This window comes from Crinia signifera, chromosome 5 (genome assembly GCF_055691185.1).
Source record: "Crinia signifera chromosome 5, ASM5569118v1, whole genome shotgun sequence".
Classification (NCBI taxonomy): Eukaryota; Metazoa; Chordata; class Amphibia; order Anura; family Myobatrachidae; genus Crinia; species Crinia signifera.
The window spans coordinates 5,854,526-5,882,366 of record NC_139221.1 but is presented as its reverse complement, the minus strand read 5'-3'; the positions used below and the strand labels follow the sequence as shown (position 1 = coordinate 5,882,366).

Sequence of the window (27,841 nt, the reverse complement as noted above, 5' to 3'; positions counted from 1 at the left end):
TCCCTGCTTGTGCACAAATGGTATATACAGACCGATTGAGGATTAGTCACCCCTCAATAGCACCCGATATCCCTGCTTGTGCACAGATGGTATATACAGACCGACAGAGGATTACAGCCACCCCTCAATAGCACCCGATATCCCTGCTTGTGCACAGATGGTATATACAGTCCGACCGAGGATTACAGCCACCCCTCAATAGCACCCGATATCCCTGCTTGTGCACAGATGGTATATACAGACCAACCGAGGATTACAGCCGCCCCTCACAATAGCACCCGATATCCCTGCTTGTGCACAGATGGTATATACAGACCGACCGAGGATTACAGCCACCCCTCAATAGCACCCGATATCCCTGCTTGTGCACAGATGGTATATACAGACCGACCGAGGATTACAGCCGCTCCTCAATAGCACCCGATATCCCTGCTTGTGCACAGATGGTATATACAGACCGACCGAGGATTACAGCCACCCCTCAATAGCACCCGAAATCCCTGCTTGTGCACAGATGGTATATACAGACCGACCGAGGATTACAGCCGTCCCTCAATAGCACCCGATATCCCTGCTTGTGCACAGATGGTATATACAGACCGACCGAGGATTACAGCCACCCCTCAATAGCACCCGATATCCCTGCTTGTGCACAGATGGTATATACAGACCGACCGAGGATTACAGCCGTCCCTCAATAGCACCCGATATCCCTGCTTGTGCACAGATGGTATATACAGACCGACCGAGGATTACAGCCACCCCTCAATAGCACCCGATATCCCTGCTTGTGCACAGATGGTATATACAGACCGACAGAGGATTACAGCCACCCCTCAATAGCACCCGAAATCCCTGCTTGTGCACAGATGGTATATACAGTCCGACCGAGGATTACAGCCACCCCTCAATAGCACCCGATATCCCTGCTTGTGCACAGATGGTATATACAGACCGACCGAGGATTACAGCCGTCCCTCAATAGCACCCGATATCCCTGCTTGTGCACAGATGGTATATACAGACCGACCGAGGATTACAGCCGTCCCTCAATAGCACCCGATATCCCTGCTTGTGCACAGATGGTATATACAGACCGACCGAGGATTACAGCCGTCCCTCAATAGCACCTGATATCCCTGCTTGTGCACAGATGGTATATACAGACCGACCGAGGATTACAACCACCCCTCAATAGCACCCGATATCCCTCCTTGTGCACAGATGGTATATACAGACCGACCGAGGATTACAGCCACCCCTCAATAGCACCCGATATCCCTGCTTGTGCACAGATGGTATATACAGACCGACCGAGGATTACAGCCACCCCTCAATAGCACCCGATATCCCTGCTTGTGCACAGATGGTATATACAGTCCGACCGAGGATTACAGCCACCCCTCAATAGCATCCGATATCCCTGCTTGTGCACAGATGGTATATACTGAGGATTACAGCCACCCCTCAATAGCACCCGATATCCCTGCTTGTGCACAGATGGTATATACTGAGGATTACAGCCACCCCTCAATAGCACCCGATATCCCTGCTTGTGCACAGATGGTATATACAGACCGACCGAGGATTACAGCCACCCCTCAATAGCACCCGATATCCCTGCTTGTGCACAGATGGTATATACTGAGGATTACAGTCACCGCTGCGTCATCAGTGATCTCTGTAGAACCAGGACTGTGTGTCGAACACCTCATGGTCTCTGTAATGCTCTGCAGCGTGGCAGGATAGTGCCCAGGTCAGACACATCAGAGCTGATGACCTGCGGGAGGGTAGTGGTGTGTACCCGGACAGCTGCCACATTGAGCTCACCTGCCACAGCTTGCCCACTACATTTCCCAGTCTCCTCGCGGAGTATAACGGGGTGGCAGAGGTCTGCTTGCTGCTAGGAGATGCTGCGCTCTTAATCCGCGGCTTCCATCCTCGGTACGCCACGTTACCAGACCGGACAATGCTAGAAGAAGGGTGTCCAATGGGTGCACTTGGGGTTACGTTTTCGGCACATTGTGAAGCGAATCCTCATTTGCCGAAAATGTAACCTCCGGAGCGTTGTAAGTGAGCGTGTGGTGTCTGCGGTCACCGGATCCACGGTATAGACCAATCTGGGGCAGCATTACACCAGGGACCGGCTCTCTGGCCTGCCAAGTCCGCTGGTGAGATGCCACCCACAATCCCCTGCAGCGGGGTGTACGTGTGCTGTGTGGTAAGGTGTGTACTTAGTCACCTATTATAGTGTCAGTGGCTGCTCCCCAGTCTTCTGATCCGAGCCCTTCTCCAGGACGGGCGAGTGTGGTGATGAGAACAGGGGCCCAGCTGCAGGTAACAAGCTCCTGGCTTCCCTGAGAACCAGACGGAGAGGGGGTCAGACATTACACAGGAGCACAGCCTAACGAGGGTGAGAGACGCTGGTTAGCATGGCCGCCTAGTCTCCCAGTATATGTATATATATGGCGGCGAGAGCAGACACTGCATATATCCAGCAGCCCAAGCACAGGACACAAGGGCCGCTCAGATGCCTCGCCATACAGACATATATTATTATTTTTTAATGTAGTAGTTCTCAAACTTGGTCCTCAGAACCCGCACACTTCACATTTTCAGCTCACCTGACAGGTGCACTCATTACTGACTGACATTTTAAAACATCCACAGGTGGCGCTATTTCACTTGATTCTGTGAGGAGACCTGGAAAACATGCACTGTGTGGAGTCCTGAGTTTGAGAACCTGTGCTCTAACCTATTGTCTCCTGATCCTAATACACCTAAGGAAGGTGGCACATTACTATGGATACGCGGGCACTGGATGTCTTACGTCCCTGCTAAATGCACAGATGCCACATACAGAAAGACGATTGGCCGCGGCCATTACGGGAAATGCGATATTGGTAAATGTACCCAACAGATTCAGTAATAACATGTCCAGCGGGTGATGGGTCTGTTGTGTGCAGGTCACTATAATAAGCCAGGGGGAAGATCTGCAGCAAATGTTATACATCATAAGGGGCCTACGCACGTAGCGATAGTGAGGCGCAGCACCGCACGTAGTGATCCCCAGGTGATATCATCACTCCGTGTAATAGGGAACATAGCGATGGCGATGCGCAGCACCGCACGTAGTGATCCCCGGGTGATCTCATCACTCCGTGTAATAGGGAACATGGCGATGGCGATGCGCAGCACCGCACGTAGTGATCCCCGGGCGATATCATCACTCCGTGTAATAGGGAACATAGCGATGGCGATGTGCAGCACCGCACGTAGTGATCCCTGGGCGATCTCATCACTCCATGTAATAGGGAACATGGCGATAGCGATGCGCAGCACCGCACGTAGTGATTCCCGGGTGATCTCATCACTCCGTGTAGTAGGGGACATGGCGATAGCGATGCGCAGCACCGCACGCAGTGATTCCCGGGTGATCTCATCACTCCGTGTAGTAGGGGACATGGCAATAGCGATGCGCAGCACCGCACGTAGTGATTCCCGGGTGATCTCATCACTCCGTGTAGTAGGGGACATGGCGATAGCGATGCGCAGCACCGCACGTAGTGATTCCCGGGTGATCTCATCACTCCGTGTAGTAGGGGACATGGCAATAGCGATGTGCAGCACCGCACGTAGTGATTCCCGGGTGATCTCATCACTCCGTGTAGTAGGGGACATGGCGATAGCGATGCGCAGCACCGCACGTAGTGATTCCCGGGTGATCTCATCACTCCGTGTAGTAGGGGACATGGCGATAGCGATGCGCAGCACCGCACGTAGTGATTCCCGGGTGATCTCATCACTCCGTGTAGTAGGGGACATGGCGATAGCGATGCGCAGCACCGCACGTAGTGATTCCCGGGTGATCTCATCACTCCGTGTAGTAGGGGACATGGCAATAGCGATGCGCAGCACCGCACGTAGTGATTCCCGGGTGATCTCATCACTCCGTGTAGTAGGGGACATGGCGATAGCGATGCGCAGCACCGCACGTAGTGATTCCCGGGTGATCTCATCACTCCGTGTAGTAGGGGACATGGCGATAGCGATGCGCAGCACCGCACGTCGTGATCCCCGGGCGATCTCATCACTCCGTGTAGTAGGGGACATTGCGATAGCGATGCGCAGCATCTCCATCACCACTCCAAGTAATAGGGAACATGTGAATGGTGACGCGCAGCACCGCACGTAGTGATCCCCAGGCGATCTCATCACTCCGTGTAGTAGGGGACATGGCGTTAGCGATGCGCAGCACTGCACATAATGATCCCTGGGTGATCTTATCACTCCGTGTAATTGGGAACATGGCAATAGTGAGGCGCAGCACCACACGTACTGATCCCCGGGCGATCTCATCACTCCTTGTAGTAGGGGACATGGCAATAGTGATGCGCAGCACCGCACGTAGTGATCCCCGGGCGATCTCATCTCTCTATGAAGTAGGGGGAATAGCGATAGTGACGCGCAGCACCGCACGTAGTGATCCCTCCGTGTAGTAGAGGACATGGCGATAGTGAGGCGCAGCACCGCACGTAGTGATCCCCGGGCGATCTGATCACTCCGTGTAGTATGGACATGGCGATAGTGACGCGCAGCACCGCACGTAGTGATCCCCGGGTGATCTCATTACTCCTCATGTCATTACTGCCTTGTGAGGTGGGATCTGGTCTGTTATACAGTATTTCTAAGCTCATTACTGGTGAGGCGGGATCTGGTCTGTTATACAGTATTCCTCATGTCATTACTGGTGAGGCGGGATCCAGTCTGTTATACAGTATTCCTCATGTCATTACTGGTGAGGTGGGATCCAGTCTGTTATACAGTATTCCTCATGTCATTACTGGTGAGGTGGGATCCGGTCTGTTATACAGTATTCCTCAGGTCATTACTGGTGAGGAGGGATCCGGTCTGTTATACAGTATTCCTCATGTCATTACTGGTGAGGCGGGATCCGGTCTGTTATACAGTATTCCTCATGTCATTACTGGTGAGGTGGGATCCGGTCTGTTATACAGTATTCCTCATGTCATTACTGGTGAGGCGGGATCCGGTCTGTTATACAGTATTCCTCATGTCATTACTGGTGAGGCGGGATCCGGTCTGTTATACAGTATTCCTCAGGTCATTACTGGTGAGGCGGGATCCAGTCTGTTATACAGTATTTCTCAGGTCATTACTGGTGAGGCGGGATCCGGTCTGTTATACAGTATTCCTCATGTCATTACTGGTGAGGCGGGATCCGGTCTGTTATACAGTATTCCTCAGGTCATTACTGGTGAGGCGGGATCCGGTCTGTTATACAGTATTCCTCAGGTCATTACTGGTGAGGAGGGATCCGGTCTGTTATACAGTATTCCTCAGGTCATTACTGGTGAGGAGGGATCCGGTCTGTTATACAGTATTCCTCATGTCATTACTGGTGAGGCGGGATCCGGTCTGTTATACAGTATTCCTCATGTCATTACTGGTGAGGCGGGATCCGGTCTGTTATACAGTATTCCTCATGTCATTACTGGTGAGGCGGGATCCGGTCTGTTATACAGTATTCCTCATGTCATTACTGCCTGGTGAGGCGGGATCCGGTCTGTTATACAGTATTCCTCATGTCATTACTGGTGAGGTGGGATCTGGTCTGTTATACAGTATTTCTAAGCTCATTACTGGTGAGGCGGGATCTGGTCTGTTATACAGTATTCCTCATGTCATTACTGGTGAGGCGGGATCCGGTCTGTTATACAGTATTTCTCAGGTCATTACTGGTGAGGTGGGATCTGGTCTGTTATACAGTATTCCTCATGTCATTACTGGTGAGGCGTGATCCGTTCTGTTATACAGTATTTCTAAGCTCATTACTGGTGAGGTGGGATCCGGTCTGTTATACAGTATTCCTCATGTCATTACTGGTGAGGCGGGATCCGGTCTGTTATATAGTATTCCTCATGTCATTACTGGTGAGGCGGGATCCGGTCTGTTATACAGTATTCCTCATGTCATTACTGGTGAGGCGGGATCCGGTCTGTTATACAGTATTCCTCATGTCATTACTGGTGAGGTGGGATCCGGTCTGTTATACAGTATTCCTCATGTCATTATTGGTGAGGCGGGATCCGGTCTGTTATACAGTATTCCTCATGTCATTACTGGTGAGTAGGGATCCGGTCTGTTATACAGTAGTCCTCATGTCATTACTGGTGAGGTGGGATCCGGTCTGTTATACAGTATTCCTCATGTCATTACTGGTGAGGTGGGATCCGGTCTGTTATACCGTATTCCTCATGTCATTACTGCCTGGTGAGGCGGGATCCGGTCTGTTATACAGTATTCCTCATGTTATTACTGGTGAGGCGGGATCTGGTCTGTTATACAGTATTCCTCATGTCATTACTGGTGAGGTGGGATCCGGTCTGTTATACAGTATTCCTCATGTTATTACTGGTGAGTAGGGATCCGGTCTGTTATACAGTATTCCTCATGTCATTACTGGTGAGGTGGGATCCGGTCTGTTATACAGTATTCCTCATGTCATTACTGCCTGGTGAGGAGGGATCCGGTCTGTTATACAGTATTCCTCAGGTCATTACTGGTGAGGCGGGATCCGGTCTGTTATACAGTATTCCTCATGTCATTACTGGTGAGGCGGGATCCGGTCTGTTATACCGTATTCCTCATGTCATTACTGGTGAGGCGGGATCCGGTCTGTTATACCGTATTCCTCATGTCATTACTGGTGAGGCGGGATCCGGTCTGTTATACAGTATTCCTCATGTCATTACTGGTGAGGCGGGATCCGGTCTGTTATACAGTATTCCTCATGTTATTACTGGTGAGTAGGGATCCGGTCTGTTATACAGTATTCCTCATGTCATTACTGGTGAGGTGGGATCCGGTCTGTTATACAGTATTCCTCATGTCATTACTGGTGAGGCGGGATCCGGTCTGTTATACAGTATTCCTCAGGTCATTACTGGTGAGGCGGGATCTGGTCTGTTATACAGTATTCCTCATGTCATTACTGGTGAGGCGGGATCCGGTCTGTTATACAGTATTCCTCATGTCATTACTGGTGAGGTGGGATCCGGTCTGTTATACAGTATTCCTCATGTCATTACTGGTGAGGCGGGATCCGGTCTGTTATACAGTATTCCTCATGTCATTACTGGTGAGGTGGGATCCGGTCTGTTATACAGTATTCCTCATGTCATTACTGGTGAGGCGGGATCCGGTCTGTTATACAGTATTCCTCATGTCATTACTGCCTGGTGAGGCGGGATCCGGTCTGTTATACAGTATTCCTCATGTCATTACTGGTGAGGCGGGATCCGGTCTGTTATACAGTATTTCTCAGGTCATTACTGGTGAGGCAGGATCCGGTCTGTTATACAGTATTCCTCATGTCATTACTGGTGAGGTGGGATCCGGTCTGTTATACAGTATTCCTCATGTCATTACTGGTGAGGTGGGATCCGGTCTGTTATACAGTATTCCTCATGTCATTACTGGTGAGGCGGGATCCGGTCTGTTATACAGTATTCCTCATGTCATTACTGGTGAGGCGGGATCCGGTCTGTTATACAGTATTCCTCATGTCATTACTGGTGAGGCGGGATCCGGTCTGTTATACAGTATTCCTCAGGTCATTACTGGTGAGGCGGGATCCAGTCTGTTATACAGTATTTCTCAGGTCATTACTGGTGAGGCGGGATCCGGTCTGTTATACAGTATTCCTCATGTCATTACTGGTGAGGCGGGATCCGGTCTGTTATACAGTATTCCTCAGGTCATTACTGGTGAGGCGGGATCCGGTCTGTTATACAGTATTCCTCAGGTCATTACTGGTGAGGAGGGATCCGGTCTGTTATACAGTATTCCTCAGGTCATTACTGGTGAGGAGGGATCCGGTCTGTTATACAGTATTCCTCATGTCATTACTGGTGAGGCGGGATCCGGTCTGTTATACAGTATTCCTCATGTCATTACTGGTGAGGCGGGATCCGGTCTGTTATACAGTATTCCTCATGTCATTACTGGTGAGGCGGGATCCGGTCTGTTATACAGTATTCCTCATGTCATTACTGCCTGGTGAGGCGGGATCCGGTCTGTTATACAGTATTCCTCATGTCATTACTGGTGAGGTGGGATCTGGTCTGTTATACAGTATTTCTAAGCTCATTACTGGTGAGGCGGGATCTGGTCTGTTATACAGTATTCCTCATGTCATTACTGGTGAGGCGGGATCCGGTCTGTTATACAGTATTTCTCAGGTCATTACTGGTGAGGTGGGATCTGGTCTGTTATACAGTATTCCTCATGTCATTACTGGTGAGGCGTGATCCGTTCTGTTATACAGTATTTCTAAGCTCATTACTGGTGAGGTGGGATCCGGTCTGTTATACAGTATTCCTCATGTTATTACCGGTGAGGCGGGATCCGGTCTGTTATACAGTATTCCTCATGTCATTACTGGTGAGGCGGGATCCGGTCTGTTATACAGTATTCCTCATGTCATTACTGGTGAGGCGGGATCCGGTCTGTTATACAGTATTCCTCATGTCATTACTGGTGAGGTGGGATCCGGTCTGTTATACAGTATTTCTCAGGTCATTACTGGTGAGGCAGGATCCGGTCTGTTATACAGTATTCCTCATGTCATTACTGGTAAAGCGGGATCCGGTCTGTTATACAGTATTCCTCATGTCATTACTGGTGAGGTGGGATCCGGTCTGTTATACAGTATTCCTCATGTCAATACTGGTGAGGCGGGATCCGGTCTGTTATACTGTATTCCTCATGTCATTACTGCCTGGTGAGGCGGGATCCGGTCTGTTATACAGTATTTCTCAGGTCATTACTGGTGAGGCGGGATCTGGTCTGTTATACAGTATTCCTCAGGTCATTACTGGTGAGGTGGGATCCGGTCTGTTATACAGTATTCCTCATGTCATTACTGGTGAGGCGGGATCCGGTCTGTTATACAGTATTCCTCATGTCATTACTGGTGAGGTGGGATCCTGGTAGTGACGTAATGTACAAGGTGCTAAGTTCTCCCCTACAGACAAGACCAGAGACGTCCGACACTGGAGAAGGACTAACACACATGAAGATCAGTCCCAGGATGGCCCCTAAGCTGCAGGGCCACCGCACAGGCCATAATGGTCTGTATACAAGGACGTCCCTTTTCATGAGGCACATCAAGGGATCGAGGACTAAGGTAATAACGCAGCCAATCATCATAGGTCACTGGCCCCCATTCATGCCAGAACCCATCACGCTAACCTAAAGAGCCTTCAGCCTCTTCTAATAGGGCATAGAATGGGCACCGCCCTACGCCTCACCAATAGCTGGGGGCCCGCCTGCCCAGCATACTAAGGACCCGCCATACTGCTGCATAGTAGGGAATGGCCTGCCCTGCTACCAAGCTATGGGGCTGCCTAATATGGCCGAGCAGCACCTACCCAATCATCGCATCTCTGTACCATGCAGCCAGCACCACTCAACACAATAATACAGGACTCAAGGCGTATTACTCATCATCGTTCGGATTTCAGTATCACTTATATGCGGTCAATACTCAAATCTATCTATCAACCCCAGAGCTGTCACCAGTGGTTTTGGGCCGAGTCTCTGAATGTCTCTCTGCCATCTCATCTTGGATGTCTTGTTGCCAACTCAAACTCAATATTTCCAAAACAGAATTACTTATATTCCCGCCAACAAGAACAGTTACCATCCTGACATCTCCATCACTGTTGACAACTCGATAATCTACCCTACAAGCTCGTTGCTTAGGGGTCATCCTCGACTCTGAACTGTCATTTGTTCCCCACATTCAATCTGTCTCCAAATCATGTTACATGCATCTAAAAAACATATCCAAAATACGACCGTATCTCACACAAGACACTACTAAATCTCTTATCCATGCACTCATTATATCCCGCATTGATTATTGCAATAGTCTCCTAACTGGTCTTCCCAAGAACAGACTCTCACCACTACAATCCATACTAAATGCTGCTGCTAGGCTGATCTTCCTAGCAAGACGCTCATCGTCTGCTGATCCGCTCTGCCAGTCCCTGCATTGGTTGCCTGTATATTACCGTATTCAATATAAAACCCTTCTGCTAGCATATAAAGCTATTAACCATACTGCGCCAGCATATATCTCTGCACTTATCACACAATATCTCCCATCCCGACCACTACGCTCTGCACAAGATCTGCGTCTCTCTTCTGCACGGATCACTAGCTCCCATTCACTATTACAGGACTGTCATCGGACTGCTCCCATCCTATGGAATGCCCTTCCACGCACAATAAGACTCTCCGCTAGCCTCCAAACCTAAAAGCGTTCTCTGAAAACTCACCTCTTCAGGCAAGCCTATAATGTTTAAGTTCTACATGAGGCACTTATGTATTATGCACTTATGTATTATATAGCTTCCCTTCTGGACCTACAAGCTATGCTATTACTGGTGCCTGTCCTTGAATTTCCCTCCTATGTCCCTATAGATTGTAAGCCTGCAGCAGGGCCCTCCTACCTCCAAGTCTGTCTGTTGTTGCCCAGTTTGTTTTATCTCTTTCTACTATTGTAAAGCGCAACGGAATCTGCTGCGCTATATAAGACGCTGTAACGGAATCTGCTGCGCTATATAAGACGCTGTAACGGAATCTGCTGCGCTATATAAGACACTGTAACGGAATCTGCTGCGCTATATAAGACGCTGTAACGGAATCTGCTGCGCTATATAAGACGCTGTAACAGAATCTGCTGCGCTATATAAGACGCTGTAACGGAATCTGCTGCGCTATATAAGACACTGTAACGGAATCTGCTGCGCTATATAAGACGCTGTAACGGAATCTGCTGCACTATATAAGACGCTGTAACGGAATCTGCTGCGCTATATAAGACACTGTAACGGAATCTGCTGCGCTATATAAGACACTGTAACGGAATCTGCTGCACTATATAAGACGCTGTAACGGAATCTGCTGCGCTATATAAGACGCTGTAACGGAATCTGCTGCGCTATATAAGACACTAACGGAATCTGCTGCGCTATATAAGACACTGTAACGGAATCTGCTGCGCTATATAAGACACTGTAACGGAATCTGCTGCACTATATAAGACGCTGTAACGGAATCTGCTGCGCTATATAAGACACTGTAACGGAATCTGCTGCACTATATAAGACGCTGTGACGGAATCTGCTGCGCTATATAAGACACTGTAACGGAATCTGCTGCACTATATAAGACGCTGTAACGGAATCTGCTGCGCTATATAAGACGCTGTAACGGAATCTGCTGCGCTATATAAGACGCTGTAACGGAATCTGCTGCGCTATATAAGACGCTGTAACGGAATCTGCTGCGCTATATAAGACACTAACGGAATCTGCTGCGCTATATAAGACACTGTAACGGAATCTGCTGCGCTATATAAGACGCTGTAACGGAATCTGCTGTGCTATATAAGAAACTAACGGAATCTGCTGCGCTATATAAGAAACTAACGGAATCTGCTGCGCTATATAAGACGCTGTAACAGAATCTGCTGCGCTATATAAGACGCTGTAACGGAATCTGCTGCGCTATATAAGACACTGTAACGGAATCTGCTGCACTATATAAGACGCTGTAACGGAATCTGCTGCGCTATATAAGACGCTGTAACGGAATCTGCTGCGCTATATAAGACGCTGTAACGGAATCTGCTGCGCTATATAAGACGCTGTAACGGAATCTGCTGCACTATATAAGACGCTGTAACGGAATCTGCTGCGCTATATAAGACACTGTAACGGAATCTGCTGCGCTATATAAGACACTAACGGAATCTGCTGCACTATATAAGACGCTGTAACGGAATCTGCTGCGCTATATAAGACACTGTAACGGAATCTGCTGCGATATATAAGACGCTGTAACGGAATCTGCTGCGCTATATAAGACACTGTAACGGAATCTGCTGCGCTATATAAGACGCTGTAACGGAATCTGCTGCGCTATATAAGACGCTGTAACGGAATCTGCTGCAATATATAATACACTGTAACGGAATCTGCTGCGATATATAAGACACTGTAACGGAATCTGCTGCGATATATAAGACGCTGTAACGGAATCTGCTGCACTATATAAGACACTAACGGAATCTGCTGCGCTATATAAGACGCTGTAACGGAATCTGCTGCGCTATATAAGACGCTGTAACGGAATCTGCTGCGCTATATAAGACGCTGTAACGGAATCTGCTGCGCTATATAAGACGCTGTAATGGAATCCGTACAAAGATTACACATGCTACACAGATTCGGCATATTACCGCGTACACCGGGAAGCACATTAGTAAGTAGTCTGGAAGCCCAGTTATAGCCATAGAACCACAAGCATATAACTCACACACCAACACACACATACTGTATGCAAACGTTTCACACGACTCATAGAACTAAAGTGTGATAATCTATTGTATCACTGGGAACCTCAGACAGATCCTACAGAAGGACAGATATAGCCGCTATACACAGCCTAACACACAGGCCCGATATTTGTCACCATAAGACAGACGGACAAGCGCATAAACAGGAGTATAACACAGGCGGAACAACTCTGATACGAGATTATGTGGAAGCCTCCAGTATCACACTGCAGCAGAGGACAATGCGTTTCACCGCCAGCATACACCTCTGATACGAGAGAATGTGGAAGCCACCATTATCACACTGCAGCAGAGGACAACGCGTTTCACCGCCAGCATACACCTCTGATACGAGATTATGTGGAAGCCACCAGTATCACACTGCAGCAGAGGACAACACGTTTCACCGCCAGCATACACCTCTGATACGAGAGAATGTGGAATCCACCATTATCACACTGCAGCAGAGGACAACGCGTTTCACCGCCAGCATACACCTCTAATACAACAGATAATGTGGAATCCACCATTATCACACTGCAGCAGAGGACAACACGTTTCACCGCCAGCATACACCTCTGATACGAGAGAATGTGGAATCCACCATTATCACACTGCAGCAGAGGACAACGCGTTTCACCACCAGCAGTTGCGCTCTTACCTTCAGATCTTTCCATCCATCCAGAAGTTTGCTGGCCAGGTCACTCATATCCAGCATCTTGTCCGTCGGCTCCTGGCTTCTCTCGCTCTCCACATCAGAGACGCCTTCTTCCTCATCCTGAGAGGGAGTCTCCACAGCAGAGGCCTCCTCCACTTTCAGGCCGTTGGCCTCCTTGGCCTCAGACTCTGCTGCTGGTTCTTTGCTCCCATCGGGTGCAGGATCATCCTCAGTTTTGGGGGTTACGAGCGGCTGATCTGTGGATAGCGGGGTCTGTGGAACGCCCTCTTCCTTTGGTAGGTGGTCATCCGTTTGCTCCTCGGTGGCCGTGGTCTCTGACTTTACCCCAGTTTCCTTCATCTCCAGTTCGCTGACCACATCCGACACGGCACTGTCCATGCTGTTCTCACTAATGATCTTCAGCCTCCGCAGGACCAGCTTCTTGGGTGTTTCCCCTTCCATCTCCGTGTTTAGCTTGACTCCTGTATCGGGGGTGTTGAGTGGGGTGTGTGCCCGGGAGGTGTTTTCGCTGGAGTAGCCATCGCTTAGCTGTGGAATTGCGGTTTTGGTTTGGGCCCATCGCTGGATAATGGGGAGAATCTTGCTCTCTTCCAGCATGTTCTTGTTGGGGATGGGCAGCAGTTCCAACGTTCTTACGATCTAACCAAAAGGCAGAATGGGGGTGAGTGTTCCACGCTAGACACATGCAGGCAATCATAGCTACTGTATACACGCATCTTCTGAGATGGCTCAGTGGTCAGGAATCCTGAAGCGTATACATCAGTGATTTAGGGTTTCCCTTCCCCTTCTGCCCAATCCAAGTGAGGAGGGTTGCAGTCCCCCAGTGTACCACTGAGGCGGGTGTCAGTCAGCCTTCCCCCAGGTTCCCGCACTACTAAGACAGGTGTCACATTCATCCTCCCCAGTGTCTCGTACCACGGAGCCGGGTGCTACAGTCAGCCTCCCCCTCCAGTGACCCATACCACTGGGCCAGGTGTCACAGTCAACCTCCCCCCCAGTGTCCCATACCACTGAGCCGGTTGTCAGTCAGCCTTCCCCCAGTGTCCTGTACCACTGAGCCGGGTGTCACAGTCAGCCCCCCCCAGTGTCCAGTACCACTGAGCCGGGTGTCAGTCAGCGCCCCCCCCCCCAGTGTCCAGTACCACTGAGCCGGGTGTCAGTCAGCGCCCCCCCCCCCCCCCCCCAGTGTCCAGTACCACTGAGCCGGGTGTCACAGTCAGCCCCCGCCAGTGTCCAGTACCACGGAGCCGGGTGTCAGTCAGCCTTCCCCCAGTGTCCCGTACCACTGAGTCGGGTGTCACAGTCAGCCTTCCCCTAGTGTCCCGTATCACTGAGCCGGGTGTCACAGTCAGCCTTCCCCCAGTGTCCCGTACCACTGAGCCGGGTGTCACACAGATACAAACTACCATCCAACACAGTTGTACAGTGAGAGGATCGGGAGCGGCGTTATATTACAGCGATAGACCACAGTACGCGGAGAGACTCGTCACTGACCTCTAGCTGCAGCTTGATGCTATTACTAGTGTTGTCTCCAAGCTCAGCCATCCAGATCCACAGCAGGGAAAGCCCGTGACATTCCAGAAAAGACTTCAGGCAGGACTGGGACTGCGTATTCTAAGGACAGAACACACACATGGTTAGCACTGCACCGAAATCATGTGTTCCCTAATGGAGTGGAGTTTGTATGTTCTCCCTGCACTTGTGTGGCTTTCCTCCGGGCACTACAAACTTATACTGGTAGGATAACTGGTTCCCAACAATATGAATACTAGTGTGTAAGTGTGTACTGTACATGTGATAGGGAATGTAGAGTGCAAGCTCCACTGGGGCACAGACTGTTCTGTACAGCGCTGCAGAACATGTTTGCGCTATATACATAACTGGTAATACATGCACATATGTTACAGCACTCTATACAGTCATCTGTGTACCCAGCGGCAGCACAACATAACCGCCTCACCAATTACACATAACCCATTTATCAGTGCCTGGGATACAGGCATGTCTGCCATCACCTGTCCTCACCCTGATCAGCCGCTGAGAAGCCCCCCAGCCCTGGCTGCCATCACCTGTCCTCACCCTGATCAGCAGCTGAGAAACCACCCAGCCCTGGCTGCCATCACCTGTCCTCACCCTGATCAGCTGCTGAGAGACCCACCAGCCCTGGCTGCCATCACCTGTCCTCACCCTGATCAGCTGCTGAGAGACCCACCAGCCCTGGCTGCCATCACCTGTCCTCACCCTGATCAGCAGCTGAGAAACCACCCAGCCCTGGCTGCCATCACCTGTCCTCACCCTGATCAGCTGCTGAGAGACCCACCAGCCCTGGCTGCCATCACCTGTCCTCACCCTGATCAGCTGCTGAGAGACCCACCAGCCCTGGCTGCCATCACCTGTCCTCACCCTGATCAGCAGCTGAGAGACCCACCAGCCCTGGCTGCCATCACCTGTCCTCACCCTGATCAGCTGCTGAGAGACCCACCAGCCCTGGCTGCCATCACCCCTTACCCTGATCAGCAGCTGAAAAGCCCCCAGCCCTGGCTGCCATCACCTGTCCTCACCCTGATCAGCCGCTGAGAGGCCCCAGCCCTGGCTGCCATCACCTGTCCTCACCCTGATCAGCAGCTGAGAAGCCCCCAGCCCTGGCTGCCATCACCTGTCCTTGCCCTGATCAGCAGCTGTGAAGCCATCACCTCGTGCATCCTTACCCTGATCAGCTTTAGGCAGGTGAGCTTCTGCTCCAATGTCTCGATTCGGACCATGAGGCGAGATAAGCTGAGCACCTGATTCTTATCAGACAGACCTTCTCCATTCTCCAGCAGAGCTTCCAGCTCCCCGTCCACCTAGGCCATGGCAGGGAGAAGAGCAGCAACCAGCGGTTAGCGCACATACTACGGTATATATATATATATATATATATATATATATATATATATATATATATATATATATATATATATATATATATACACATACACACACACACAGATGGTAATGACGGGTCACATTCTGCAGGCTCAGAAGATATTCAGTATTAATCACCCAGACATGTAACCACTTCCTAGTAGATGGAGACGCCACCGGCATTAACAGCGCCTCATCCCACCACACAGAATGGTGTGAGGGCACCCGATGGTGGTAACACAGCGGGGCAATCTTCTTCCCCAAATCTCAGCATAAACGTGCCACCCTAATCATTTATAGTCATCTGACAACATTACTGTGGGTGGAGCCGAGCACCGGACTCACAGAATCCTTCTTGCGGGATCTCTCCTTCTTCATCTTGCCCCCAGCGGCTCGGACACTGACGCGGTTCTCCCCGCCGAGGTAACCCCGGCAATTGGCAGATCCACAGAAGCATTTCTGGGCTTCTTTGCTGTGATTCAGAATAGAGACAATGGAAGATGGATTATATAGATATATCTATATCACTGGCTGGAAGACCGTGCCATAGGATGCCCACCAACTGCTCTTACCCGTATCGCTGGAACTGGTAATCAAAGGTCAGCTCTGCACCAGAAGGAACCAACCGGGTGGTAAAAAAGCCCACCCTAACCTGGCCGTTCACTGTCCACTACGGGAGACAAAGCACACGAGCGTTAGACAGGTCCCCAGGAGGCTCAGGACAGACACCAGAACCTGGGCCCAGTGTGAGCTGGGAAAGGATAAGGCTTGTCCAATAGTACACGCAGAAGAGACCACTGCACCGGCCCCCCCCCCCCCCCATCCTCCGCACCTTCTGGGTCTCACAGTTGGGGTCACAGCTGTGGTTCATGAAGCGCGAGCAGTTGCCTTTCTGGGTGGCATCGATGATCTGGAAAAGGACAATAGTGACAGATATTTATGGGCAACGTATAACCAGCTAGCCCTGGCACAGTCAGCTCAGCACATATACCTGACTGGCAGAGAACCAGCTCTCCTGGTGCCACCTTTATTAGATGCTGCTACATGTAAGAGCGGCACAGCAGAAATCTGCCTTCACTTAGACTATGCCCCGGCGGTCTACAGCAGAGGCCCGGTGAGCCAAGTGCTGCCCCCTGCTGGCATCCTCTCACCTCATCATTCTTCAGTGCCATGAAGTAGTAGTGGATGTTCTTGCTGCGAGCATACTCCTTCACTCGGGATTTAAACTCCTTGTGGTCTAGAACCTCTCCGCAATACTCCAGTACGAACGTATTCCTGTGGGACGTGGCGGCCAATCAGGCGGCATTAGAGGAATGAAACAGACAATAATCATTAAGTAGGGCCCATCAAGTGGCTTTTCCCAGCAAATAATAGTTTGTTCCTCCCATAAATGACAAGGTGGGGGTGTGCGAGCATTCAGATGCTGTGATTGGCTACGGATAGTAACATAAGCATGATAGGCAGCATAAAGGGGACCCCGCCAGCAGCTGCCATGAAAGGGGACTAATAAGGGTATAATACAGTGACCTATTATACTAGCCAACACTAGGTGTCGCACTGCTCCGGCTATGAGCGTTACACACCCTGGCAGAATGAAACAAGGAACGCTGGCAACCACTGATCACTTACGGCTTCAGGTCTTTGCCGGCACGGAGACCCCAGCCCTTCTTCTCTGTTAAGATGACTTCCACATCGGCATGCTGCTTCCTCTGGAAGCGGCGGTTGGAGCAGTAGTCTCCGTTCGGGCATCTCGAGGAGCTGGAGAACGGGGCAGAGAGGCAGATAATGGCATTTCTGTGCTTGGATAAAACCCTTTCCTCTAGGTTACACTGGGGAACATAGAATATTAACGTGCACACAAGGCGGTCCCTGGAGGTAGGGTACAATCAGACACCGCATCCACCTCATCTAGCGACCACTATAGTCTGTCCTGGAATACAGCTGGACTATGGAGGTGCCATGGGCCTGGTGGGCTGATACGTACCTGGCGGAATGCACCCTGTCCCAGCATAAGCCTAGAGCAGGGGTGGCCAAACCAGTCCTCCATATCTTCCCAGACCACCTGGCTGGTGCACAGGTGCAGACATTACTGGCCGTCACATTTCCCAGACCACCTAGCTGGTGCACAGGTGCAGACATTACTGACCGTCACGTTTCCCAGATCACCTAGCTGGTGCACAGGTGCAGACATTACTGGCCGTCACATATCCCAGACCACCTAGCTGGTGCACAGGTGCAGACATTACTGCCCGTCACATTTCCCAGATCACCTAGCTGGTGCACAGGTGCAGACATTACTGGCCGTCACATTTCCCAGATCACCTAGCTGGTGCACAGGTGTAGACATTACTGACCGTCACATTTCCCAGACCACCTATCCCTGGTGATCCAGTGGGACGGAAGGCGGACCATTGTTGGTCGAGAAACGAAGTTGACCGTTTTAACACATTAAAAGTATCACCTTTTTGCATGAGACCCGGAGGGACGCCCATCTGTTCCTGCACTGTATTGGTAGGAAGTCAGCAAAAAGTGTTTGATGGCAGGTATGTGCCACTGAGACTGCTGATGTCAGTGGTGTAAATCCCAGACAGGGCTGAAATGAGTAGTACGGTCCGGGTTTTGGGTATGCTTGTGTTGGTTTGCTACTTTCCATTCCTATAACACACACCAGGTTAATCAACTCCCGAGCTGGCAGTTCAGGTGCAGTTCTGGGAGTGATTAAGAGGGGGAAGCTGCCTGTGGCCAGTGATGGGTAATTGTGTGTGTGAGAGAGAGAGAAAAAAGCCTGATTTGCTGTGGACTTAATCTGCTGCCGACAGGCCTCCTGTTACTTTATTTATTAATAAAACCCAGTCTTGCTGCAACCAATTTCGTTTAGGCCTACCTGTCTACCTGTCTTGGAGCCAAGATCTCGATATGACGACTTCCGCCAACCGCTCTCTAACTGGAAGGATACTTCCGCCAACCACAGCAGATGGACTGGGACCCGCTGCCGCTGATGGGGACTTCCTACCTCATCGGATCCCCCCGTAGTGCTACAGGAGAAAGCATTCCTCTAATACCCCTTTTCCACTAGCAAATTCTACCTGGGTTTTTGCGCGGGGACGCGCACCGACCCGGGTTTTTTTGGAGTGTGAACGGGTCCTTGGTTAAAAAAAAAACACGGGTACAGAGACCAGGGAATTTTACCCCGGTAGCTACCAGGGTCAGACACGGGAATGACACGTGTCTGAGTGCAGTGTAAATGCACAAAACCCGGGTAACGCTCAGAGGCCATTGGCACCTGATGGAAAAAAAAAGCTATTTCTTGTGGGAAATTCATAGGTTTTTACAGAGCTTACCCGGGTTTGGTGGAAATTGCTCCGACACTGGTAGAACACAGGTCTGTGTAGTGGAAAAGGAAAACCTGTGTCTGACACGGGTAAGATCTGTGTTCAAAATGGGATTCAGATGGAAAAGGGGTATTAGTTTGAGGATCAATACCCCTACTCCTATATTTATGGCAATATCTCTGGGTCACAGGACACACAGTTTTAGTAACAACAAATGTAATTCTCCTCTTCCTCTGATCTGGAACCAGAATGATGCCCAACCTTAGACCTGGAATCTGTTTGATTCCCCCAACTACCTGCTGGTCCGCATCTCTGAGGACTTGGATCATCTGTTCCCTGGTCTGCCCCTTGGCAGGCTCCACTTGGTTGATACCAGAGACCACATCACAATCCAACTTCACACTATTCATTCCCGCAGAAAGTAAAAGTTCAGTACGAAGTCCACCTCCTGCTACCTCAGTAGCCCTGGCTGGTGAACTCTCGCGCACAAGTCCGCCATCGTGATGCTCTGTATCTTCCTCCATAGAGTCACAGGTCAATCTCCACTTAATCTGTGCCTCCTTATAAGTAGCTGCCATTCCGCTGCAGTTACTTCTCCAAAATAATAATAAAACAGGGATGGGGAACAGAAAATGCTTTTACGGTGACTTACACTACTACATAAGCCTTGAGTTTTGGTATCTGGTGAAATGTATCCACTTAAGTTATCCAAATAAAAACAAAAATTACTTTTTGAAATATCCCACCGCTGGCCACCAGTTTGTCACGATCCCAGGCACACTGATTCCACAGATACGCAAATCTGAGAATCCCGGCCACGTGACACGGTTACTGAGTACCCAAAGCGTGTGGTTATTTCACCACGATTTTCCACTTGCCACCAACCAAAGTACCTTTTGGACTTAGTCCACGACAGCTTTGGTTCTGCCGACACACCAATTACACGGCAGCTTGGGCTGGATAACAACATACACCAAAACTAAAATTATGATTTTTAATTTAAGTGTAAACACTACAAGGCTTACAGTATAATTAAAGAAAACATAGGTTACAAGATATATCGCTAAAAGTTAAAGGTCACAGAAAAAGACAATTTCAGAGAAAATAAAACTTTGGAAATAAAAACCCACAACTTTTAACTTTTTTTTCCATTGAGAATTCTAGAAATTGATGAATTTAATAATAATAATAATAATAATAATACACACACAAGGATTAACCCCTACTGTGCCACTGCGGTCACAAACTCTGCCACATGCCGGCACCAGAACAGTAATATCAGTAGGTTGGATGGTTCTAGTAATGCTTATTTCTAGCTGATAAAGGACTTACCACTCAATCATGAGCAGGCGATTCAGGCAATCCTCGCCGCAGGCCACCTCCCCCTGGTGCCGCTCTTCTTTAGAGAGCAGAGGACACTCGCACTGCATCCGCTTTATGTCCCGGTGACTCTTGTTCTTCTTTCTGCAGCGTAGGAATACAAGAGAGCACTCAATATATCTATCTCACTATGTACCTGTCAGGGGGAGATGGGACAGAGCGATGCTCTGCAGGTCATTGGGGAGGTCAGTAATGTAATAATCTGCAGGATATATCACTATGTACCTGTCAGGGGGTAGATGGGACAGAGCGATGTTCTGCAGATCACTAGAGAGGTCAGTAATGTAATAATCTGCAGGATATATCACTGTGTACCTGTCAAGGGGTAGATGGGACAGAGCGATGTTCTGCAGATCACTAGAGAGGTCAGTAATGTAATAATCTGCAGGAAATATCACTGTGTACCTGTCAGGGGGTAGATGGGACAGAGCGATGTTCTGCAGATCACTAGAGAGGTCAGTAATGTAATAATCTGCAGGAAATATCACCATGTACCTGTCAGGGGGTAGATGGGACAGAGCGATGTTCTGCAGATCACTAGAGAGGTCAGTAATGTAATAATCTGCAGGAAATATCACCATGTACCTGTCAGGGGGTAGATGGGACAGAGCGATGTTCTGCAGATCACTAGAGAGGTCAGTAATGTAATAATCTGCAGGATATATCACTATGTACCTGTCAGGGGGAGATGGGACAGAGCGATGTTCTGCAGATCACTAGAGGGGTCAGTAATGTAATAATCTGCTGGATATAGCACTATGTACCTGTCAGGGGGTAGATGGGACAGAGCGATGCTCTGCAGGTCACTAGAGAGGTCAGTAATGTAATACTCTGCAGGATATATCACTATGTACCTGTCAGGGGGAAATGGGACAGAGCGATGTTCTGCAGATCACTAGAGAGGTCAGTAATGTAATAATCTGCAGGATATAACACTATGTACCTGTCAGGGGGTAGATGGGACAGAGCGATGTTCTGCAGGTCACTAGAGGGGTCAGTAATGTAATAATCTGCAGGATATATCACTATGTACCTGTCAGGGGTTAGATGGGACAGAGCGATGTTCTGCAGATCACTAGAGAGTTCAGTAATGTAATAATCTGCAGGATATATCACTATGTACCTGTCAGGGGGTAGATGGGACAGAGCGATGTTCTGCAGGTCACTAGGTCAGTAATGTAATAATCTGCAGGATATATCACTATGTACCTGTCAGGGGGTAGATGGGACAGAGCGATGTTCTGCAGGTCACTAGGTCAGTAATGTAATAATCTGCAAGATATATCACTATGTACCTGTCAGGGTGTAGATGGTACAGAGCGATATTCTGCAGGTCACTAGAGAGGTCAGTAATGTAATAATCTGCAGGATATATCACTGTGTACCTGTCAGGGGGTAGATGGGACAGAGCGATGTTCTGCAGGTCACTAGAGAGGTCAGTAATGTAATAATCTGCAGAATATATCACTATGTACCTGTCAGGGGGTAGATGGGACAGAGCGATGTTCTGCAGGTCACTAGAAAGGTCAGTAATGTAATAATCTGCAGGATATATCACTATGTACTGGTCAGCGGGTAGATGGGACAGAGCGATGTTCTGCAGGTCACTAGAGGGGTCAGTAATGTAATAGTCTGCAGGATATATCACTATGTACCTGTCAGGGGGTAGATGGGACAGAGCGATGTTCTGCAGGTCACTAGAGGGGTCAGTAATGTAATAGTCTGCAGGATATATCACTATGTACAGGGGGTAGATGGGACAGAGCAATGTTCTGCAGGTCACTAGAGAGGTCAGTAATGTAATAATCTGCAGAATATATCACTATGTACCTGTCAGGGGGTAGATGGGACAGAGCGATGTTCTGCAGGTCACTAGAGAGGTCAGTAATGTAATAATCTGCAGAATATATCACTATGTACTGGTCAGCGGGTAGATGGGACAGAGCGACGTTCTGCAGGTCACTAGATCCATTAGCTATACTTATAAAGCAGAGTACCTGTATATAAGAAGCCATGTTGTACTTACTACACAGGTAAAGAAGTGTGAGAAGCAGAGTGGAAAGAACATTACCTTTCGGTTAAGTAAACATTTTCTTCAATCAGGTCAAAGTATGGCGGCATCTTCCCGTGCTTGGAAAACTCTTTCCAGTGCTGCGCATCCCTAAATTCCTCCATGGGGCAGAGGGTTCCTGTGTTGGCCTGCTTGGAGGCCAGCATCTCCAACAGACTTGCCTCCATCATCAGTTTCCTCTTCTCCTGGGCATCTGCATCATTCTCAAAGTTGCTTTCCATCTCTTGTCTTCTCTTTTTAGGTGGCCCCCTGTCCTTCAGGTCCGCTCGATCCCGCATCACCGGCTCCCTCTTCTCGCTTCGGGGCACATTCTCCTTCACGGAATTGCTGCTAATCTCATGAGCTTGCACTGAGCCGATCTCCCTGGATTTATCATAGTAAGACTTGTTGGTATGGTGCGAATAGTCCTGCTCTCGATTGTTCTCCAAACCAAAGTCATCGTCGTCATCATCATTGTAACAGTTTGTAAGAGAGTCTGCGACGTGGCCAGAGGAATTCCCATAGTGAAACACGGGAGGTTTGTTGTGGTACCGGGGATCCCAATAACCGTTGTCTCCCATATAATTCTGGGTGGGGTCACCGGCACCGCTGCACTGTTGCTGTTCATAGCTGTAACTGTACATGTAACTGCTATCCGGCGGCTGGTAAGTGCTACTTGGCTTTTCAAAGTCCCAACCCAGATCAGAAGGGTCTTCGGTTACCTGGAACCCATCCACTTTGGAAAAGTCCCCACAACCTGTTGTATGACTATGTAGCACCTCCTGCTGCCTACTGTCTGGTCTCTCTGGAGAGTTCTGAATTGGTGGCTGGTTGGATAAGACAGGCCTAGGAGGAGGAGGAGGAGCTGGCACTGCTGTCTCTTCTGGTTGAGGAGTTACTGCTTTGACTGGATTTGGGGCAACAGGCTCTTGTATGTTAGCTTCAGTACCGGCATCATCCTCTCTTTTATTTTCAGAGGCCACTTGGTGGCTGGTGCTGACATCTGTATCACAAGAAGGCTGCTGGGCCTCTGGTTCTGGAGAAGGAACCGAAAGAGGACTCTGCTCTGGTGAAGGTACTGAAAGCGGGCTCGGCTCAGGAGAGCGCACCGACAGCGGGCTCGGCTCAGGAGAGCGCACCGACAGCGGGCTCGGCTCAGGAGAGCGCACCGACAGCGGGCTCGGCTCAGGAGAGCGCACCGACAGCGGGCTCGGCTCAGGAGAGCGCACCGACAGCGGGCTCGGCTCAGGAGAGCGCACCGACAGCGGGCTCGGCTCAGGAGAGCGCACCGACAGCGGGCTCGGCTCAGGAGAGCGCACCGACAGCGGGCTCGGCTCAGGAGTGGTGACTTCATCCTCTTCTACTTGTATGCTCGACATTACATCGCACTCAATTACTTCAGGGACTTCAGCATTAACTTCTTTAAATGTGTTGTCCTCCGTTAGATCCGCACCTTTCTCATCAGGGGCCTCTGGCAACACTTCTGGGCAATCTGGGGATGGGGATACATTTGCTTCTTCCATTGCTTCTTCCATAGTCAACGTAGAGGTCTTGGGGACCACCACAACTGACTGCAAACGGTTCCTAGGGAGCCCGCTGTCATCAGAATCGGTGTCATCCGACTCACTCTCTTCACTTTCGCTTTCTTCCGATTCGGAATAATAAGCCCTTACAGCATTAATGAAGTTTACTGTAGGTTTAACGATGTCAGGGATTAGCTGTGGAGCATCTTTTTGCATATTATCAGCACTACCAGCAGTTTGGACCTCCGGTATATGGACTTCCTTCTCGTCAGAAGTTTCATGGATTTCAATTTCAACCTCCAACTGTTCCTTTACAGACTCAGGTGAAAGAAGAGAACTTTCTTGAAGAGCCACATTCTCTGAAACTGGCTGTGGAGAACCTCCGATTTGGAAAGCAATTTCTTCCTCAAAAGCTGGCGATAATGGTGGGGTTTCATCATCTTCGTGATCTACGCTGCACACGGTAATTTCATTCGTAAGACAGAACTCATCACTAATGAGTGGATCATCATTTGTAGTCCTTTCTAGAACACATAGCTCCATGTCTGGGGACACAAACACACAGCTTTGCTCAACACAATTCGAACTTGTGGAATGATCAGGGGACTGTATGGTTTCAGGAGTCAAATTATAGTCCATAGTCTCCGCCATATGCATTTTTTCTGGAATCAAAATGGTGACCTGAGACACAGGTTGGCCGAGAAAGGAGACATCATTCCCACCCATTGGAAGTGGCTCGGAATGAGGCAATTCATCCGTAGGAGTCTCGATGTAGTCATTGTGCAGGTCCATTTTGGGTGAATCGTGGTGAGGACTGGACTTTTTAGTGTGGTTCTCAATGATTTGCTGGTCTTTTGTCTCTGCCACAGGCATTGGTTCTTCTTTCTGTGCATCAGAAGCAGAAATATCGTCAGCACATATGGAGATACTCTCATTGCTCCGATCATAGACCTCTAACCCATTAAGCTGTGTTTCATGAGCCTCTTCTTCATACTCCAATGTATCCGGCATCTTAGTCACGATTTGAGCTGCAACATGTGGGGAAACAGACTCTTCAACAGAAGGGGTGTCCGTATGACAGTCGTCAGAACAATGCAACTCATTTTGCTCTTCTGCTGGAGCATCATCTGTAGAACTCAAGGTCACAAAGTCCCAAGTGTGTCCAGGGGAGAGGTCATAATTTATCAGTGGACTTTTACTGTGGTGGTCATCGTTTGTTACCCGAGTGGAACTTTTTCTGGCAGAATCTCGACTGCTGGTTGATTTTCTTTCTTTAAAGGGAGAATGATCGGCCTTTTTAAAGGAAATATTGGGGGAACTCTGCAGATCAGCCAAGCCACCCTTCACGTGGACAATTATTTCTGCAGGTACAGCCTGGTCTGTTTTGACTATTCTCTGCTCCTCTCTGTTGACAAGTTTCATCTCCATGTCCCATTTTGAAATCTTACTTCCAGATTTCACATGATCTGGTTTGGAGTCTTCTATTTTGGAAAAGTTTGATTGGCAGCTGGTATTTCTACCACTGTCCACCCTGGAGTAGGAAGGGCCTTGTTTAATATCAGTTTCTTTTGGAGTAGAACATTTCTTGGTGCATTCTCTTTCCGAGGACCTGCGATCTCTTTCAGCTCGGCTTGAGGCTCTTCCCCTTCGATCAGAGTCATGAGAAGACTCTAATTTAGAATCTTTATCATATTTTGAATGTGAAGTAGTCCTGGTTTCTCTGAAAGATGAGGAATGAGAGCAAGACGATGGGCGTCGGGAATCACTTGATCTGGAATGAGTTCTTCTATGATCATCTTCTGAATCAGAACTGTCTCTTGCTCTGCTGTCTGCATAGGAGCGAGAATATTTTGTCCTGTACGGGGAACTTCTATGGTACCGCCGTTCAGACTCATAATAATGTGAACGGTCCGATCTGGAATACGATGAGCTGCTTATTGGACCTCTGTCAGACCTAGACTTGGAACGTGACCTGGAATGAGACCTACTTCGTCTCCTGTCACGGTCTGACCTAGAATGGGAGTAAGAGTACTTTGAATCTCTGCCTGACTTAGAATAACTAGAATGTTTCTGATCTTTCCCAGACTTCGATCTTGATGAAGAATATTTCCCACTGTCATCACTTCTCAGACACATGGAGCCTCTTTCCCTGCTTGAAGCTGTTTTAGTCTCATGTGATCGGTGGCTTGAGGAGGTCTGGATGGAATCTTCATCAGACTCCGAGCCAGTTGCCAGCATATCAGAGTGGAACAGCTTTGTCTTTGCACCAAGTTTTTCAGGGCTCGGATTTGATTTGATGCTTTGTAAACTGGCCGAATTCTTACCATCTTTCCCAATATGGGAGTATTCTTTAGACGGCGTTGTCTCTGTCTTGTCAGTAATAATCTGATTGTTCGGACATTCTACAAAAGAAACTATAGAGCGCTCTTTACTGTCCTTCTTGCCAGTTCGATGTGCGTCAGAAGAAGGGGATATGGACCGATCCTTAGAGAATAAAATACGTGTAGGTTCTTTCTCGAATGATGGCGGCAAAGCCAAGCTGTTGGCTGCGGATGCATCTTCAGGTTCCAGCAAAGACTTTATGTTTTCCAATGGTGATGCTTGTGTGGAGGATAAAGGGGATGTGTGCACTGCTAATGGGACAGTAGGCGGTGGGGGTGGAGGAGGTGGAGGCGGTGACAGAGTTTGTGGTGCTGGTAGCTTGCTTGTAACACCAAGAAGATGCTTTTTGAAATTAATTTTTCCCAGTTCCACTTTGTGTTTTGTAGGAGAAACCTCCGTAGCTGCCCCAGTGGATTCTGCAAAGTCCATCTTAAGCTTTGAGATCTGCTCGGCCGGACTAAGGGCGGGAGGTCCAGTCTGCGACTCATTCTGCTTGTCGTTGGCTAACGAGGACGTCAGCAACCTGTTCTGTAAAGTTTTCTTTGTAAAACTAAAGCTGAAGGAAACCTTCTGCCGCCCTTGCTCTTCCAAGTTGACCTTTGATTTGGTTCCTTTCGGTAGGAATCTGCTGGAGGAAACGCCCTTGAATGTGGATGATGTTTTGCCGAATCCAAACTTCGTTGAGCCTTCATTCTTAGCCTGCGAGGAAACAGAATATATACATATGTAAGACAAAAGGTAATGTAGGCAGGAGGACACAGACCATTATATAGTCGGAGGAGCAGGATCTCCAGCAGCACAGAGTATATCAGGAGATGAGTGATGTGTCAGTGAGGACAGGGCTGCATGTGTCAGGGGCAGTGACATGATGTGAGGAGGGGAATGTAGGCAGCAGGAAGACACAGACTGAGAGTTATATAGTGGGAGGAGCAGGGTCCCCAGCAGCACAGAGTGTATCAGGAGATGAGGGATGTGTCAGAGAGGACAGGGCTGCATGTGACAGGGGCAGTGACATGATGTGAGGAGGGGAATGGGGGCAGCAGGAAGCCACAGACTGAGAGTTATATAGTGGGAGGATCAGGGTCCGCAGCAGCACAGAGCATATCAGGAGATGAGGGATGTGTCAGTGAGGACAGGGCTGCATGTGACAGGGGCAGTGAC

General features: G+C 49.3%; 1 protein-coding gene across 2 annotated transcripts in view; it reads right to left on the bottom strand.

The window, feature by feature from the left end:
* Nucleotides 1-27,841, bottom strand: part of SETD2 (SET domain containing 2, histone lysine methyltransferase) — a 97,785-nt gene that overhangs the window by 27,184 nt on the left and 42,760 nt on the right. Inside the window, exons 4-14 of one of the 2 annotated variants that reach the window (XM_083186546.1) lie at nt 22,797-27,379; nt 20,678-20,809; nt 17,643-17,771; nt 17,165-17,288; nt 16,846-16,923; nt 16,586-16,683; nt 16,359-16,485; nt 15,818-15,952; nt 14,604-14,723; nt 13,092-13,748; nt 2,243-2,357 (exon numbers count right to left, since the gene is read on the bottom strand). In XM_083186546.1, coding sequence (XP_083042672.1) covers nt 2,243-2,357; nt 13,092-13,748; nt 14,604-14,723; nt 15,818-15,952; nt 16,359-16,485; nt 16,586-16,683; nt 16,846-16,923; nt 17,165-17,288; nt 17,643-17,771; nt 20,678-20,809; nt 22,797-27,379 — 6,298 coding nt within the window. The remainder of the gene's footprint in view (nt 1-2,242; nt 2,358-13,091; nt 13,749-14,603; nt 14,724-15,817; nt 15,953-16,358; nt 16,486-16,585; nt 16,684-16,845; nt 16,924-17,164; nt 17,289-17,642; nt 17,772-20,677; nt 20,810-22,796; nt 27,380-27,841) is intronic. The other variant, XM_083186545.1, reaches the window with a different exon arrangement.